The sequence below is a fragment of the Oncorhynchus gorbuscha genome, unplaced genomic scaffold (assembly GCF_021184085.1).
Source record: "Oncorhynchus gorbuscha isolate QuinsamMale2020 ecotype Even-year unplaced genomic scaffold, OgorEven_v1.0 Un_scaffold_360, whole genome shotgun sequence".
Lineage (NCBI taxonomy): Eukaryota > Metazoa > Chordata > Actinopteri > Salmoniformes > Salmonidae > Oncorhynchus > Oncorhynchus gorbuscha.
The window spans coordinates 516,817-533,713 of record NW_025745215.1 but is presented as its reverse complement, the minus strand read 5'-3'; the positions used below and the strand labels follow the sequence as shown (position 1 = coordinate 533,713).

Below are 16,897 nucleotides of genomic sequence, written 5' to 3'. Positions count from 1 at the left end.
GTGTTGCTTTTACGCCAAACATAACGTTTTGCATTGTTGCCAAAAGGTTCAATTTTGGTTTCATCTGACCAGAGCACCTTCTTCCACATGTTTGGTGTGTCTCCCAGGTGGCTTGTGGCAAACTTTAAATGACACTTTTTATGGATATCTTTAAGAAATGGCTTTCTTCTTGCCACTCTTCCATAAAGGCCAGATTTGTGCAATATACGACTGATTGTTGTCCTATGGACAGAGTCTCCCACCTCAGCTGTAGATCTCTGTAGTTCATCCAGAGTGATCATGGGCCTCTTGGCTGCATCTCTGATCAGTCTTCTCCTTGTATGAGCTGAAAGTTTAGAGGGATGGCCAGGTCTTGGTAGATTTGCAGTGGTCTGATACTCCTTCCATTTCAATATTATCGCTTGCACAGTGCTCCTTGGGATATTTAAAGCTTGGGAAATCTTTTTGTATCCAAATCCGGCTTTAAAGTTCTTCACAACAGTATCTCGGTCCTGCCTGGTGTGTTCCTTGTTCTTCATGATGCTCTCTGCGCTTTTAACGGACCTCTGAGACTATCACAGTGCAGGTCCATTTATACGGAGACTTGATTACACACAGGTGGATTGTATTTATCATCATTAGTCATTTAGGTCAACATTGGATCTTTCAGAGATCCTCACTGAACTTCTGGAGAGAGGTGGCTGCACTGAAAGTAAAGGGGCTGAAAAATTTTGCACACCCAATTGTTCAGTTTTTGATTTGTTAAAAAAGTTTGAAATATCCAATAAATGTCGTTCCACTTCATGATTGTGTCCCACTTGTTGTTGATTCTTCACAAAAAAAATACAGTTTTATATCTTTCTGTTTGAAGCCTGAAATGTGGCAAAAGGTCGCAAAGTTCAAGGGGGCTGAATATTTTCGCAAGGCACTGTATATACTGTACTCTAGTCCTTAATAATGTTTACATGCTGATATTACTCTTTTCATATGTATATACTGTACTCTAGTCCTTAATAATGTTTACATGCTGATATTACTCTTTTCATATGTATATACTGTATTCTAGTCCTTAATAATGTTTACATGCTGATATTACTCTTTTCATATGTATATACTGTACTCTAGTCCTTAATAATGTTTACATGCTGATATTACTCTTTTCATATGTATATACTGTACTCTAGTCCTTAATAATGTTTACATGCTGATATTACTCTTTTCATATGTATATATCTATATTCTAGTCCTTAATAATGTTTACATGCTGATATTACTCTTTTCATATGTATATACTGTACTCTAGTCCTTAATAATGTTTACATGCTGATATTACTCTTTTCATATGTATATACTGTACTCTAGTCCTTAATAATGTTTACATGCTGATATTACTCTTTTCATATGTATATACTGTACTCTAGTCCTTAATAATGTTTACATGCTGATATTACTCTTTTCATATGTATATACTGTACTCTAGTCCTTAATAATGTTTACATGCTGATATTACTTTTTCATATGTATATACTGTATTCTAGTCCTTAATAATGTTTACATGCTGATATTACTCTTTTCATATGTATATACTGTATTCTAGTCCTTAATAATGTTTACATGCTGATATTACTCTTTTCATATGTATATACTGTACTCTAGTCCTTAATAATGTTTACATGCTGATATTACTCTTTTCATATGTATATACTGTACTCTAGTCCTTAATAATGTTTACATGCTGATATTACTCTTTTCATATGTATATACTGTATTCTAGTCCTTAATAATGTTTACATGCTGATATTACTCTTTTCATATGTATATACTGTATTCTAGTCCTTAATAATGTTTACATGCTGATATTACTCTTTTCATATGTATATACTGTATTCTAGTCCTTAATAATGTTTACATGCTGATATTACTCTTTTCATATGTATATACTGTATTCTAGTCCTTAATAATGTTTACATGCTGATATTACTCTTTTCATATGTATATACTGTATTCTAGTCCTTAATAATGTTTACATGCTGATATTACTCTTTTCATATGTCCTATACATGCTGATATTACTCTTTTCATATGTATATACTGTCCTAGTCCTTAATAATGTTTACATGCTGATATTACTCTTTTCATATGTATATACTGTACTCTAGTCCTTAATAATGTTTACATGCTGATATTACTCTTTTCATATGTATATACTGTATTCTAGTCCTTAATAATGTTTACATGCTGATATTACTCATTTCATATGCAACCAATTCATTACCTCCAAAAACAAGCAATCCCGTCAAAACAACAGCATTCATTCGTGAGAGACAGAAAAGGCCCAAGCATCCTCCTACGAAGCCAGAAACTGGACACCTAGCCATGGCCCGGGACTGGAAGATGCTTGTCGATATTGGCCAGCAACTCATTTTTCCACCTGAGATTGCTTCTACCAACCTTAGGCCAGACATGGTACTCTGGTCCCCTTCAAGAAAGGCTGTGTACATCATAGAGCCCACAGTCCCGTGGGAAAACTCTGTTGAAGAGGCCTGCGAGCGTAAGAAACTGCGTTACAGAGTTGGCAGCAGACGCAACTCAGCGTGGCTGGAATGCAAAAGTCTGGCCAGTTGAAGTGGGATGCAAGAGGATTCGTGGCTTCTTCCATCATCAGGTTGCTGAAGGAACTTGGAATCCATGGACAGGCTCTGCAGCAGACCGTCAGAGCAGTTTGTCAAGCAGCTGAAAGAGGCAGCCAGTGGATCTGGATCCAACGGAAGGAGCCCTCAGGACCCATAGGGGTCTAAAGTAGTGCACTTTATAGGGAATAGGGTGCTATTTTGGAGTCCTTCTGCTGTGTAGTTGCTATCCCAGCTGACTGTCACCTGTCGGTCACTCTTCACTGTCCTCGATAGCTGCCTCTGTATGTTAGTGAGGTTTAACATCTCCAGCAGTGTACCAAGCACCTACAGATGTACTGTACAGGTGCTGCTGTATGTTAGTGAGGTTTAACATCTCCAGCAGTGTACCAAGCACCCACAGATGTACTGTACAGGTGCCTCTGTATGTTAGTGAGGTTTAACATCTCCAGCAGTGTACCAAGCACCCACAGATGTACTGTACAGGTCACTGTTGCTCAATGGGAAACGCACGCCTCTTTGTCTCAAATAAAGTTTCAGCTGAATCAGCAGAAAGGAGTGTTAATGGAACCCGGTTAATATCACCCAGCTGCACAACAACCCATCAGGGAGAGAGTACCACCAATGCCGGGCCAATCAGGGAGAGGGTACCACCGTGCCGGGCCAATCAGCCGACGGGCCTCCAGCAGGCTTGGTGCATCTGGAGGGACATGGGCTGTATCTATACATGGCTCTGTGAGGGACTGGACTCGTTCCCCTGAAACCAGCAGCAGATGCTCCATTCAGATGTTTCCTGCAGTTATATTTGTCTCTCATTAGCTTTACAGCTGAAATGTATTTTGGATAGCGCTACCGCAAGGAAAAAGCAACTCCCTGAAGTCCCTGTTCTACCGTGGCTACGGGTGCGATCAGTGTGGTAGTTAAAAGCTTTTGAAAATCTCCAAACACCCTTTAAGTCTCTCTATCTATCTCTTTATCTTCATCTCACTCTCTCACTCTCATTCTCTCTCACCCAGCTACAGCAGTCTTCTAGAGGTGTCTGTGTTGTCCCTGTCAGTGCCTGTATAGTGGCACCTCACCCCTGTCAGATCCCCAGCCAGGACAGCATCACCCCCAGCCAGAACAGCATCTCCCCCCAGCCAGGACAGCATCTCCCCCCAGCCAGGACAGCATCTCCCCCACCAGCCAGAACAGCATCTCCCCCCAGCCAGGACAGCATCTCCCCCAGCCAGGACAGCATCTCTCCCCAGCCAGAACAGCATCCCCCCAGCCAGGACAGCATCTCCCCCAGCCAGAACAGCATTTCCCCCAACCAGGACAGCATCTCCCAGCAGCCAGGACAGCATATCTCCCCAGCCAGGACAGCATATCTCCGCATATCTCCCCAGCCAGGACAGCATCTCCCCCAGCCAGGACAGCATCTCCCCCCAGCCAGGACAGCATCTCCCCCCAGCCAGGACAGCATTTCACCCCATCTCCCCAGCCAGGACAGCATTTCCCCCAACCAGGACAGCATCTCCCCCCAGCCAGGACAGCATCTCCCCCAGCCAGGACAGCATCTCCCCCAGCCAGGACAGCATCTCTCCTTGAGTGTAGTGGTGCCAGCGGGTAGGAAAGAGCAGATGATAACAGCTGAAAACTGTCATCACAGCCTGCCAGAGACTGCCATGCTGTTATCACCACCTGACACACTGTTACAGTACACTGTCCCGTGGGCGTACTGGTACAGTACGCTGTCATCACTACCTGACACACTGCTACAGTACACTGTCATCACCACCTGATACACTGATACAGTACACTGTCATCACTACCTGACACACTGCTACAGTACACTGTCATCACCACCTGATACACTGATACAGTACACTGTCATCACCACCTGATACACTGTCATCACCACCTGATACACTGATACAGTACACTGTCATCACCACCTGATACACTGTTACAGTACACTGTCATCACCTCCTGATACACTGTTACAGTACACTGTCATCACCTCCTGATACACTGTTACAGTACTCTGTCATCACCTCCTACTACAGTCCTCTGTCATCACCACCTGATACACTGTTACAGTACTCTGTCATCACCTCCTACTACAGTCCTCTGTCATCACCACCTGATACACTGTTACAGTACTCTGTCATCACCACCTGATACACTGTTACAGTACTCTGTCATCACCTCCTACTACAGTCCTCTGTCATCACCACCTGATACACTGTTACAGTACTCTGTCATCACCACCTGATACACTGTTACAGTACTCTGTCATCACCTCCTGATACACTGTTACAGTACTCTGTCATCACCTCCTACTACAGTCCTCTGTCATCACCACCTGATACACTGTTACAGTACTCTGTCATCACCACCTGATACACTGTTACAGTACTCTGTCATCACCTCCTACTACAGTCCTCTGTCATCACCTCCTGATACAGTACTCTGTCATCACCACCTGATACACTGCTACAGTACACTGTCATCACCACCTGATACACTGCTACAGTACTCTGTCATCACCTCCTGTTACAGTACTCTCATCACCTCCTGATCCACTGTTACAGTACTCTGTCATCACCACCTGATACACTGCTACAGTACTCTGTCATCACCACCTGATACACTGCTACAGTACTCTGTCATCACCACCTGATACACTGCTACAGTACTCTGTCATCACCACCTGATATACTGCTACAGTACTCTGTCATCACCACCTGATACACTGTTACAGTACTCTGTCATCACCTCCTGATACACTGTTACAGTACTCTGTCATCACCTCCTACTACAGTCCTCTGTCATCACCACCTGATACACTGTTACAGTACTCTGTCATCACCTCCTACTACAGTCCTCTGTCATCACCTCCTGATACAGTACTCTGTCATCACCACCTGATACACTGCTACAGTACACTGTCATCACCACCTGATACACTGCTACAGTACTCTGTCATCACCTCCTGTTACAGTACTCTCATCACCTCCTGATACACTGTTACAGTACTCTGTCATCACCACCTGATACACTGCTACAGTACTCTGTCATCACCACCTGATACACTGTTACAGTCATCTGTCATCACCACCTGATATACTGTTACAGTCCTCTGTCATCACCACCTGATACACTGCTACAGTGTGCTGTCATCACCTCCTGATACACTGTTACAGTCATCTGTCATCACCACCTGATACACTGCTACAGTACTCTGTCATCACCTCCTGATACACTGTTACAGTCATCGGTCATCACCACCTGATACTCTGTCATCACCTCCTGATACACTGTCATCACCTCCTGATATAGTGGCAGATGAGGTGTAACAGAGGAGTCCAATCATTGGTGCTTTACAGAGCTGTCTTGTGTGACCCACATCCCACTACACACTCACACTCACACGTTGACGTACACGATTACATTTCTACAGTAATTATCATTCAACATGTCCTCACCTGGGATTTGAACTCACAACCTCTTGGTCCACGGCGTTCCGTTCTTTTCGCTACGACACCACGTCTGTCAGTAATCAATTAATCGGACTATTTTCTCACCATTGATTTCAGTTACTTATTGACTTATTTTCAATGTTTTATGATGAATATGAGAGTTTTGCTTGAGTGTACTTTACTTTTATGAACAGAGTTTTGATCTACTCCGAAGTGCAAAGTGTGGGAATACAGGTTGAAATCATTCTGTGACACAGGCAGGGTGGCTTTGCAGGAAGAACGGAATGCCGTGAACCCGAGAGGTTATGAGTTCAAATCCCAGGTGTTGAATAATAATTCCCGTAGAAACGCACAATGGTAATGATGTACGTCAAATACCACAACTGACGTCATCAGAGAGCACAGCTGTATGCTGGGAAGGTGAAATTAGTAACATCTCTCTTAAATTAAATCCTATATTGCATGGTGTTACCAGCTCTGAATTTTTGTGACCTAACTCTGATGAATATAAAGAGAATCTCTTTCTACATCAGCGGCGTTGACCCTATGGCTCTAATGATGATGTAATGACAGGTGGAATCAGGAAATGATGAATAGGCTCATTAATTAAAAATACTATTCTAGGACATGTAGAGAAATGATTTAATCAAGGTTTAATCAAGCTCTCTCTCTCTCCGTCCATCTATAGTGTACCCATCCCCAGAACCGCTGAGGTTAGGATTATAATGTCCACCCTATTCCACTTCAATGGTGTGTACTGACTACTGACTCGTTACAAGGGATTAGAACCAACATTATTTTACGTTTGTTTCGTTCTGATCAGAACCGGATTTTTAAATTCTGTTCCACTGTTTCCGACCGGCAAAATAACGTTCTGAACCGGTTCAAACCAAGACGAGGACCGGTTCAAACCAAGACGAGGACCGGTTCAAACCAAGACGAGGACCGGTTCAAACCAAGACGAGGACCGGTTCAAACCAAGACGAGGACCGGTTCAAACCAAGACGAGGACCGGTTCAAACCAAGACGAGGACCTGTTCCTTTCCTGTTCCTTTTTCAACTGTTGTTTACATTGAGCTCATTAAATGACTTCACCAATCAGTGAGGACAGAGCAGGCAAGATCGTTGTTTTGACCAATCAGTGAGGACAGAGCAGGCAAGATCGTTGTTTAGACCAATCAGTGAGGACAGAGCAGGCAAGATCGTTGTTTAGACCAATCAGTGAGGACAGAGCAGGCAAGATCGTTGTTTAGACCAATCAGTGAGGACAGAGCAGGCAAGATAGTTGTTTCGACCAATCAGTGAGGACAGAGCAGGCAAGATAGTTGTTTAGACCAATCAGTGAGGACAGAGCAGGCAATATAGTTGTTCACATGCGTGATGGAGAGACAAGTATTGCAGATGGCGCAAGGTGTGAGGGACATTTTGCAGGTGGGGAGAGAGCCAGAGAGGGTTGAGGAAGAGGCTTGAAGCGCTGGGCATCTTGTTGTGACATGCATTATCTGGTTTAAGTCCACACAATTATATCTAGGAGGTTACTAGTCCAACGCTCTAACCACCAGGCTACCCTGCCGCCCCATGACAAATTATATCTAGGAGGTTACTAGTCCAACGCTCTAACCACCAGGCTACCCTGCCGCCCCATGACAAATTATATCTAGGAGGTTACTAGTCCAACGCTCTAACCACCAGGCTACCCTGCCGCCCCATGACAAATTATATCTAGGAGGTTACTAGTCCAACGCTCTAACCACCAGGCTACCCTGCCGCCCCATGACAAATTATATCTAGGAGGTTACTAGTCCAACGCTCTAACCACCAGGCTACCCTGCCGCCCCAACCACCAGGCTACCCTGCCGCCCCATGACAAATTATATCTAGGAGGTTACTAGTCCAACGCTCTAACCACCAGGCTACCCTGCCGCCCCATGACAAATTATATCTAGGAGGTTACTAGTCCAACGCTCTAACCACCAGGCTACCCTGCCGCCCCATGACAAATTATATCTAGGAGGAGTGGCTTTTATGGAGGAAGTCTGAATGTCCTTTTAATCTATGTAGCTAACAAGGTTTTAATCTATGTAGCTAACAAGCTTTTAATCTATGTAGCTAACAAGCTTTTAATCTATGTAGCTAACAAGCTTTTAATCTATGTAGCTAACAAGCTTCTGCTTTTATGGAGGAACTCTGAATGTCCTTTTAATCTATGTAGCTAACAAGCTTTTAATCTATGTAGCTAACAAGGTTTTAATCTATGTAGCTAACAAGCTTTTAATCTATGTAGCTATTCTGTCCTGGCTGGGGATCTGACAGGGTGAGGTGATAAATAAATCCAGCGTGATATCTAGGCCGATAGTATCGTTAACTAGCATTGAAAAGGGAAGCCATTCTTCTATAGCTATTTACAGATCTCTCTCCCCATAGCCCCAGGGAGATATTTGGGGGAGGGGGTGCAGACATGGGTTTTAAACCTAGGGCTTTTGTGAATTAAAAAAAACATTTTTGTTTTTTTACTGTTCAAGTTTTGTCATTATTATTTTTTAAATCAGATTTCTCAGTGTTTGCTCCAAAACCGTCAGGACCCTTTCCTTCTGGCGGCTTTGTCTCTGAATGAAGCTGGTACTGTTGCGGAAGTCTGTCCTGGCTGGGGATCTGACAGGGGAGAGATGCTGTCATGGCTGGGGATCTGACAGGGGAGAGATGCTGTCCTGGCTGGGGATCTGACAGGGGAGAGATGCTGTCCTGGCTGGGGATCTGACAGGGGAGAGATGATGTCCTGGCTGGGGATCTGACAGGGGAGAGGTGCTGTCCTGGCTGGGGATCTGACAGGGGAGAGATGCTGTCCTGGCTGGGGATCTGACAGGGGAGAGATGCTGTCCAGACTGGGGATCTGACAGGGGAGAGATGCTGTCCTGGCTGGGGATCTGACAGGGGAGAGATGCTGTCCTGGCTGGGGATCTGACAGGGGAGAGATGCTGTCCTGGCTGGGGATCTGACAGGGGAGAGATGCTGTCATGGCTGGGGATCTGACAGGGTGAGGTGATGTCCTGGCTGGGGATCTGACAGGGGAGAGGTGATGTCCTGGCTGGGGATCTGACAGGGGAGAGATGCTGTCCTGGCTGGGGATCTGACAGGGGAGAGATGCTGTCCTGGCTGGGGATCTGACAGGGGAGAGATGCTGTCCTGGCTGGGGATCTGACAGGGGAGAGATGCTGTCCTGGCTCCTGCTCCAGAGTGGGAGAGCTGGTACTGTTGTCTCCTGGTCCAGAGTGGGAGAGCTGGTACTGTTGGCTCCTGGTCCAGAGTGAGAGAGCTGGTACTGTTGGCTCCTGGTCCAGAGTGGGAGAGCTGGTACTGTTGTCTCCTGGTCCAGAGTGGGAGAGCTGGTACTGTTGGCTCCTGCTCCAGAACGGGAGAGCTGGTACTGTTGGCTCCTGCTCCAGAGTGGGAGAGCTGGTACTGTTGTCTCCTGGTCCAGAGTGGGACAGCTGGTACTGTTGTCCCCTGCTCCAGAATGGGAGAGCAGGTAGCATTAACATGCAACAGCACAGACACAGAGGTCCAGCTGCCAGGCAGACGCAATTATGTTTCTGAATGACAGAGGGAGGATTTTTGCATAGTTGCGTTTTTTTTGTGGGACTAGAATGAAATGTCTGGAATGTTCTTATCTTTTAATTTCACTCTATTTAACAGTAGACTGATTAAAGCTGTAACTCTGGATGTGACAGTAGACTGATTAAAGCTGTAACTCTGGATGTGACAGTAGACCGATTAAAGCCTACTGTAACTCTGGATGTGACAGTAGACCGATTAAAGCCTACTGTAACTCTGGATGTGACAGTAGACTGATTTAAAGCCTACTGTAACTCTGGATGTGACAGTAGACCGATTAAAGCTGTAACTCTGGATGTGACAGTAGACCAATTAAAGCCTACTGTAACTCTGGATGTGACAGTAGACCGATTAAAGCTGTAACTCTGGATGTGACAGTAGACCGATTAAAGCTGTAACTCTGGATGTGACAGTAGACCGATTAAAGCTGTAACTCTGGATGTGACAGTAGACCGATTAAAGCTGTAACTCTGGATGTGACAGTAGACCGATTAAAGCTGTAACTCTGGATGTGACAGTAGACTGATTAAAGCCTACTGTAACTCTGGATGTGACAGTAGACCGATTAAAGTCTACTGTAACTCTGGATGTGACAGTAGACCGATTAAAGCTGTAACTCTGGATGTGACAGTAGACCGATTAAAGCCTACTGTAACTCTGGATGTAACAGTAGACTGATTAAAGCTGTAACTCTGGATGTGACAGTAGACCGATTAAAGCTGTAACTCTGGATGTGACAGTAGACCGATTTAAAGTCTACTGTAACTCTGGATGTGACAGTAGACCGATTAAAGCTGTAACTCTGGATGTGACAGTAGACCGATTAAAGCTGTAACTCTGGATGTGACAGTAGACCGATTAAAGCTGTAACTCTGGATGTGACAGTAGACCGATTAAAGCCTACTGTAACTCTGGATGTGACAGTAGACTGATTAAAGTCTACTGTAACTCTGGATGTGACAGTAGACCGATTAAAGCTGTAACTCTGGATGTGACAGTAGACCGATTAAAGCTGTAACTCTGGATGTGACAGTAGACCGATTAAAGTCTACTGTAACTCTGGATGTGACAGTAGACCGATTAAAGTCTACTGTAACTCTGGATGTGACAGTAGACCGATTAAAGCTGTAACTCTGGATGTGACAGTAGACCGATTAAAGTCTACTGTAACTCTGGATGTGACAGTAGACCAATTAAAGCCTCCTGTAACTCTGGATGTGACAGTAGACCGATTAAAGCCTACTGTAACTCTGGATGTGACAGTAGACCGATTAAAGCCTCCTGTAACTCTGGATGTGACAGTAGACCGATTAAAGCCTACTGTAACTCTGGATGTGACAGTAGACCGATTAAAGCCTCCTGTAACTCTGGATGTGACAGTAGACTGATTAAAGCCTACTGTAACACTGGATGTGACAGTAGACCGATTAAAGCCTCCTGTAACTCTGGATGTGACAGTAGACCGATTAAAGCTGTAACTCTGGATGTGACAGTAGACTGATTAAAGCCTACTGTAACTCTGGATGTGACAGTAGACCGATTAAAGTCTACTGTAACTCTGGATGTGACAGTAGACCGATTAAAGCTGTAACTCTGGATGTGACAGTAGACCGATTAAAGCCTACTGTAACTCTGGATGTAACAGTAGACTAATTAAAGCTGTAACTCTGGATGTGACAGTAGACCGATTAAAGCTGTAACTCTGGATGTGACAGTAGACCGATTAAAGTCTACTGTAACTCTGGATGTGACAGTAGACCGATTAAAGCTGTAACTCTGGATGTGACAGTAGACCGATTAAAGCTGTAACTCTGGATGTGACAGTAGACCGATTAAAGCTGTAACTCTGGATGTGACAGTAGACCGATTAAAGCCTACTGTAACTCTGGATGTGACAGTAGACTGATTAAAGTCTACTGTAACTCTGGATGTGACAGTAGACCGATTAAAGCTGTAACTCTGGATGTGACAGTAGACCGATTAAAGTCTACTGTAACTCTGGATGTGACAGTAGACCGATTAAAGTCTACTGTAACTCTGGATGTGACAGTAGACCGATTAAAGCTTACTGTAACTCTGGATGTGACAGTAGACCGATTAAAGCCTACTGTAACTCTGGATGTGACAGTAGACCGATTAAAGCCTACTGTAACTCTGGATGTGACAGTAGACCGATTAAAGCTGTAACTCTGGATGTGACAGTAGACCGATTAAAGCTGTAACTCTGGATGTGACAGTAGACTGATTAAAGCTGTAACTCTGGATGTGACAGTAGACTGATTAAAGCTGTAACTCTGGATGTGACAGTAGACTGATTAAAGCTGTAACTCTGGATGTGACAGTAGACTGATTAAAGCTGTAACTCTGGATGTGACAGTAGACCGATTAAAGCCTACTGTAACTCTGGATGTGACAGTAGACCGATTAAAGCTGTAACTCTGGATGTGACAGTAGACTGATTAAAGCCTACTGTAACTCTGGATGTGACAGTAGACCGATTAAAGTCTACTGTAACTCTGGATGTGACAGTAGACCGATTAAAGCTGTAACTCTGGATGTGACAGTAGACCGATTAAAGCTGTAACTCTGGATGTGACAGTAGACTGATTAAAGCTGTAACTCTGGATGTGACAGTAGACTGATTAAAGCCTACTGTAACTCTGGATGTGACAGTAGACCGATTAAAGTCTACTGTAACTCTGGATGTGACAGTAGACCGATTAAAGTCTACTGTAACTCTGGATGTGACAGTAGACCGATTAAAGCCTACTGTAACTCTGGATGTGACAGTAGACCGATTAAAGTCTACTGTAACTCTGGATGTGACAGTAGACTGATTAAAGCCTACTGTAACTCTGGATGTGACAGTAGACCGATTAAAGTCTACTGTAACTCTGGATGTGACAGTAGACCGATTAAAGCTGTAACTCTGGATGTGACAGTAGACCGATTAAAGCTGTAACTCTGGATGTGACAGTAGACCGATTAAAGCTGTAACTCTGGATGTGACAGTAGACCGATTAAAGCTGTAACTCTGGATGTGACAGTAGACCGATTAAAGCTGTAACTCTGGATGTGACAGTAGACTGATTAAAGCCTACTGTAACTCTGGATGTGACAGTAGACCGATTAAAGTCTACTGTAACTCTGGATGTGACAGTAGACCGATTAAAGCTGTAACTCTGGATGTGACAGTAGACCGATTAAAGCCTACTGTAACTCTGGATGTAACAGTAGACTGATTAAAGCTGTAACTCTGGATGTGACAGTAGACCGATTAAAGCTGTAACTCTGGATGTGACAGTTAAAGTCTACTGTAACTCTGGATGTGACAAGACCTTAAAGCTGTAACTCTGGATGTGACAGTAGACCGATTAAAGCTGTAACTCTGGATGTGACAGTAGACCGATTAAAGCTGTAACTCTGGATGTGACAGTAGACCGATTAAAGCCTACTGTAACTCTGGATGTGACAGTAGACCGATTAAAGCCTACTGTAACTCTGGATGTGACAGTAGACCGATTAAAGCTGTAACTCTGGATGTGACAGTAGACCGATTAAAGCTGTAACTCTGGATGTGACAGTAGACCGATTAAAGCTGTAACTCTGGATGTGACAGTAGACCGATTAAAGCCTGTAACTCTGGATGTGACAGTAGACCGATTAAAGTCTACTGTAACTCTGGATGTGACAGTAGACCGATTAAAGCTGTAACTCTGGATGTGACAGTAGACCGATTAAAGTCTACTGTAACTCTGGATGTGACAGTAGACCGATTAAAGCCTACTGTAACTCTGGATGTGACAGTAGACCGATTAAAGCCTACTGTAACTCTGGATGTGACAGTAGACCGATTAAAGCCTCCTGTAACTCTGGATGTGACAGTAGACCGATTAAAGCCTACTGTAACTCTGGATGTGACAGTAGACCGATTAAAGCCTCCTGTAACTCTGGATGTGACAGTAGACCGATTAAAGCCTACTGTAACTCTGGATGTGACAGTAGACCGATTAAAGCCTCCTGTAACTCTGGATGTGACAGTAGACCGATTAAAGCTGTAACTCTGGATGTGACAGTAGACTGATTAAAGCCTACTGTAACTCTGGATGTGACAGTAGACCGATTAAAGCCTACTGTAACTCTGGATGTGACAGTAGACCGATTAAAGCTGTAACTCTGGATGTGACAGTAGACCGATTAAAGCCTACTGTAACTCTGGATGTAACAGTAGACTAATTAAAGCTGTAACTCTGGATGTGACAGTAGACCGATTAAAGCTGTAACTCTGGATGTGACAGTAGACCGATTAAAGTCTACTGTAACTCTGGATGTGACAGTAGACCGATTAAAGCTGTAACTCTGGATGTGACAGTAGACCGATTAAAGCTGTAACTCTGGATGTGACAGTAGACCGATTAAAGCTGTAACTCTGGATGTGACAGTAGACCGATTAAAGCCTCCTGTAACTCTGGATGTGACAGTAGACTGATTAAAGCCTACTGTAACTCTGGATGTGACAGTAGACCGATTAAAGCTGTAACTCTGGATGTGACAGTAGACCGATTAAAGTCTACTGTAACTCTGGATGTGACAGTAGACCGATTAAAGTCTACTGTAACTCTGGATGTGACAGTAGACAGTAGACGATTAAAGCTGTAACTCTGGATGTGACAGTAGACCGATTAAAGCTGTAACTCTGGATGTGACAGTAGACCGATTAAAGCTGTAACTCTGGATGTGACAGTAGACCGATTAAAGCCTACTGTAACTCTGGATGTGACAGTAGACTGATTAAAGTCTACTGTAACTCTGGATGTGACAGTAGACCGATTAAAGCTGTAACTCTGGATGTGACAGTAGACCGATTAAAGTCTACTGTAACTCTGGATGTGACAGTAGACTCTGGATGTGAAGTCTACTGTAACTCTGGATGTGACAGTAGACCGATTAAAGCTTACTGTAACTCTGGATGTGACAGTAGACCTCTGATTAAAGCCTACTGTAACTCTGGATGTGACAGTAGACCGATTAAAGCCTACTGTAACTCTGGATGTGACAGTAGACCGATTAAAGCCTCCTGTAACTCTGGATGTGACAGTAGACCGATTAAAGCCTACTGTAACTCTGGATGTGACAGTAGACCGATTAAAGCCTACTGTAACTCTGGATGTGACAACTCTGGATGTGACAGTAGACCGATTAAAGCCTACTGTAACTCTGGATGTGACAGTAGACCGATTAAAGCCTCCTGTAACTCTGGATGTGACAGTAGACCGATTAAAGCCTACTGTAACACTGGATGTGACAGTAGACCGATTAAAGCCTCCTGTAACTCTGGATGTGACAGTAGACCGATTAAAGCCTCCTGTAACTCTGGATGTGACAGTAGACCGATTAAAGCTGTAACTCTGGATGTGACATTAGACTGATTAAAGCCTACTGTAACTCTGGATGTGACAGTAGACCGATTAAAGCTGTAACTCTGGATGTGACATTAGACTGATTAAAGCCTACTGTAACTCTGGATGTGACAGTAGACTGATTAAAGCCTACTGTAACTCTGGATGTGACAAGACTGATTAAAGCCTACTGTAACTCTGGATGTGACAGTAGACCGATTAAAGCTGTAACTCTGGATGTGACAGTAGACCGATTAAAGCCTACTGTAACTCTGGATGTGACAGTAGACCGATTAAAGCTGTAACTCTGGATGTGACAGTAGAACGATTAAAGCTTACTGTAACTCTGGATGTGACAGTAGACCGATTAAAGCCTACTGTAACTCTAGATGTGACAGTAGACCGATTAAAGCTGTAACTCTGGATGTGACAGTAGACCGATTAAAGCTGTAACTCTGGATGTGACAGTAGACCGATTAAAGCTGTAACTCTGGATGTGACAGTAGACTGATTAAAGCTGTAATTCTGGATGTGACAGTAGACCGATTAAAGCTGTAACTCTAGATGTGACAGTAGACCGATTAAAGCTGTAACTCTGGATGTGACAGTAGACCGATTAAAGCTTACTGTAACTCTGGATGTGACAGTAGACCGATTAAACGCCTACTGTAACTCTGGATGTGACAGTAGACCGATTAAAGCCTACTGTAACTCTGGATGTGACAGTAGACCGGTTAAAGTCTACTGTAACTCTGGATGTGACAGTAGACCGATTAAAGCCTACTGTAATTCTGGATGTGACAGTAGACCGATTAAAGCCTACTGTAACTCTGGATGTGACAGTAGACCGATTAAAGCTGTAACTCTGGATGTGACAGTAGACCGATTAAAGCCTACTGTAACTCTGGATGTGACAGTAGACCGATTAAAGCTGTAACTCTGGATGTGACAGTAGACCGATTAAAGCCTACTGTAACTCTGGATGTGACATTAGACCGATTAAAGCTGTAACTCTGGATGTGACAGTAGACCGATTAAAGCTGTAACTCTGGATGTGACAGTAGAACGATTAAAGCTGTAACTCTGGATGTGACAGTAGACTGATTAAAGCCTACTGTAACTCTGGATGTGACAGTAGACCGATTAAAGCTGTAACTCTGGATGTGACAGTAGACCGATTAAAGCTGTAACTCTGGATGTGACAGTAGACCGATTAAAGCTGTAACTCTGGATGTGACAGTAGACTGATTAAAGCCTACTGTAACTCTGGATGTGACAGTAGACCGATTAAAGCTGTAACTCTGGATGTGACAGTAGACCGATTAAAACCTACTGTAACTCTGGATGTGACAGTAGACCGATTAAAGCCTACTGTAACTCTGGATGTGACAGTAGACCGATTAAAGCCTACTGTAACTCTGGATGTGACAGTAGACCGATTAAAGCCTACTGTAACTCTGGATGTGACAGTAGACTGATTAAAGCTGTAACTCTGGATGTGACAGTAGACCGATTAAAGCCTACTGTAACTCTGGATGTGACAGTAGACCGATTAAAGCCTACTGTAACTCTGGATGTGACAGTAGACCGATTAAAGCCTACTGTAACTCTGGATGTGACAGTAGACCGACTAAAGCCTACTGTAACTCTGGATGTGACAGTAGACCGATTAAAGCCTACTGTAACTCTGGATGTGACAGTAGACCGATTAAAGCCTACTGTAACTCTGGATGTGACAGTAGACCGATTAAAGCCTACTGTAACTCTGGATGGTACGGTAGACCGATTAAAGCCTACTGTAACTCTGGATGTG

The 16,897-nt window shown here is 43.8% G+C and overlaps 1 protein-coding gene across 1 annotated transcript; it reads right to left on the bottom strand.

The window, feature by feature from the left end:
- Positions 1-8,745: 8,745 nt before the first annotated feature.
- Positions 8,746-9,606, bottom strand: LOC124017971 (putative protein TPRXL). Its single transcript, XM_046333216.1, has one exon. It carries the CDS (start codon positions 9,604-9,606, stop codon positions 8,746-8,748), a length of 861 nt encoding a protein of 286 aa, XP_046189172.1.
- Between the last annotated feature and the right edge of the window lie 7,291 nt (positions 9,607-16,897).

Coding starts and splice junctions, on each gene's coding strand:
- LOC124017971 (XM_046333216.1), bottom strand. CDS start 9,606: ATGCTACCTGCTCTCCCATTCTGGAGCAGGGGACAACAGTACCAGCTG.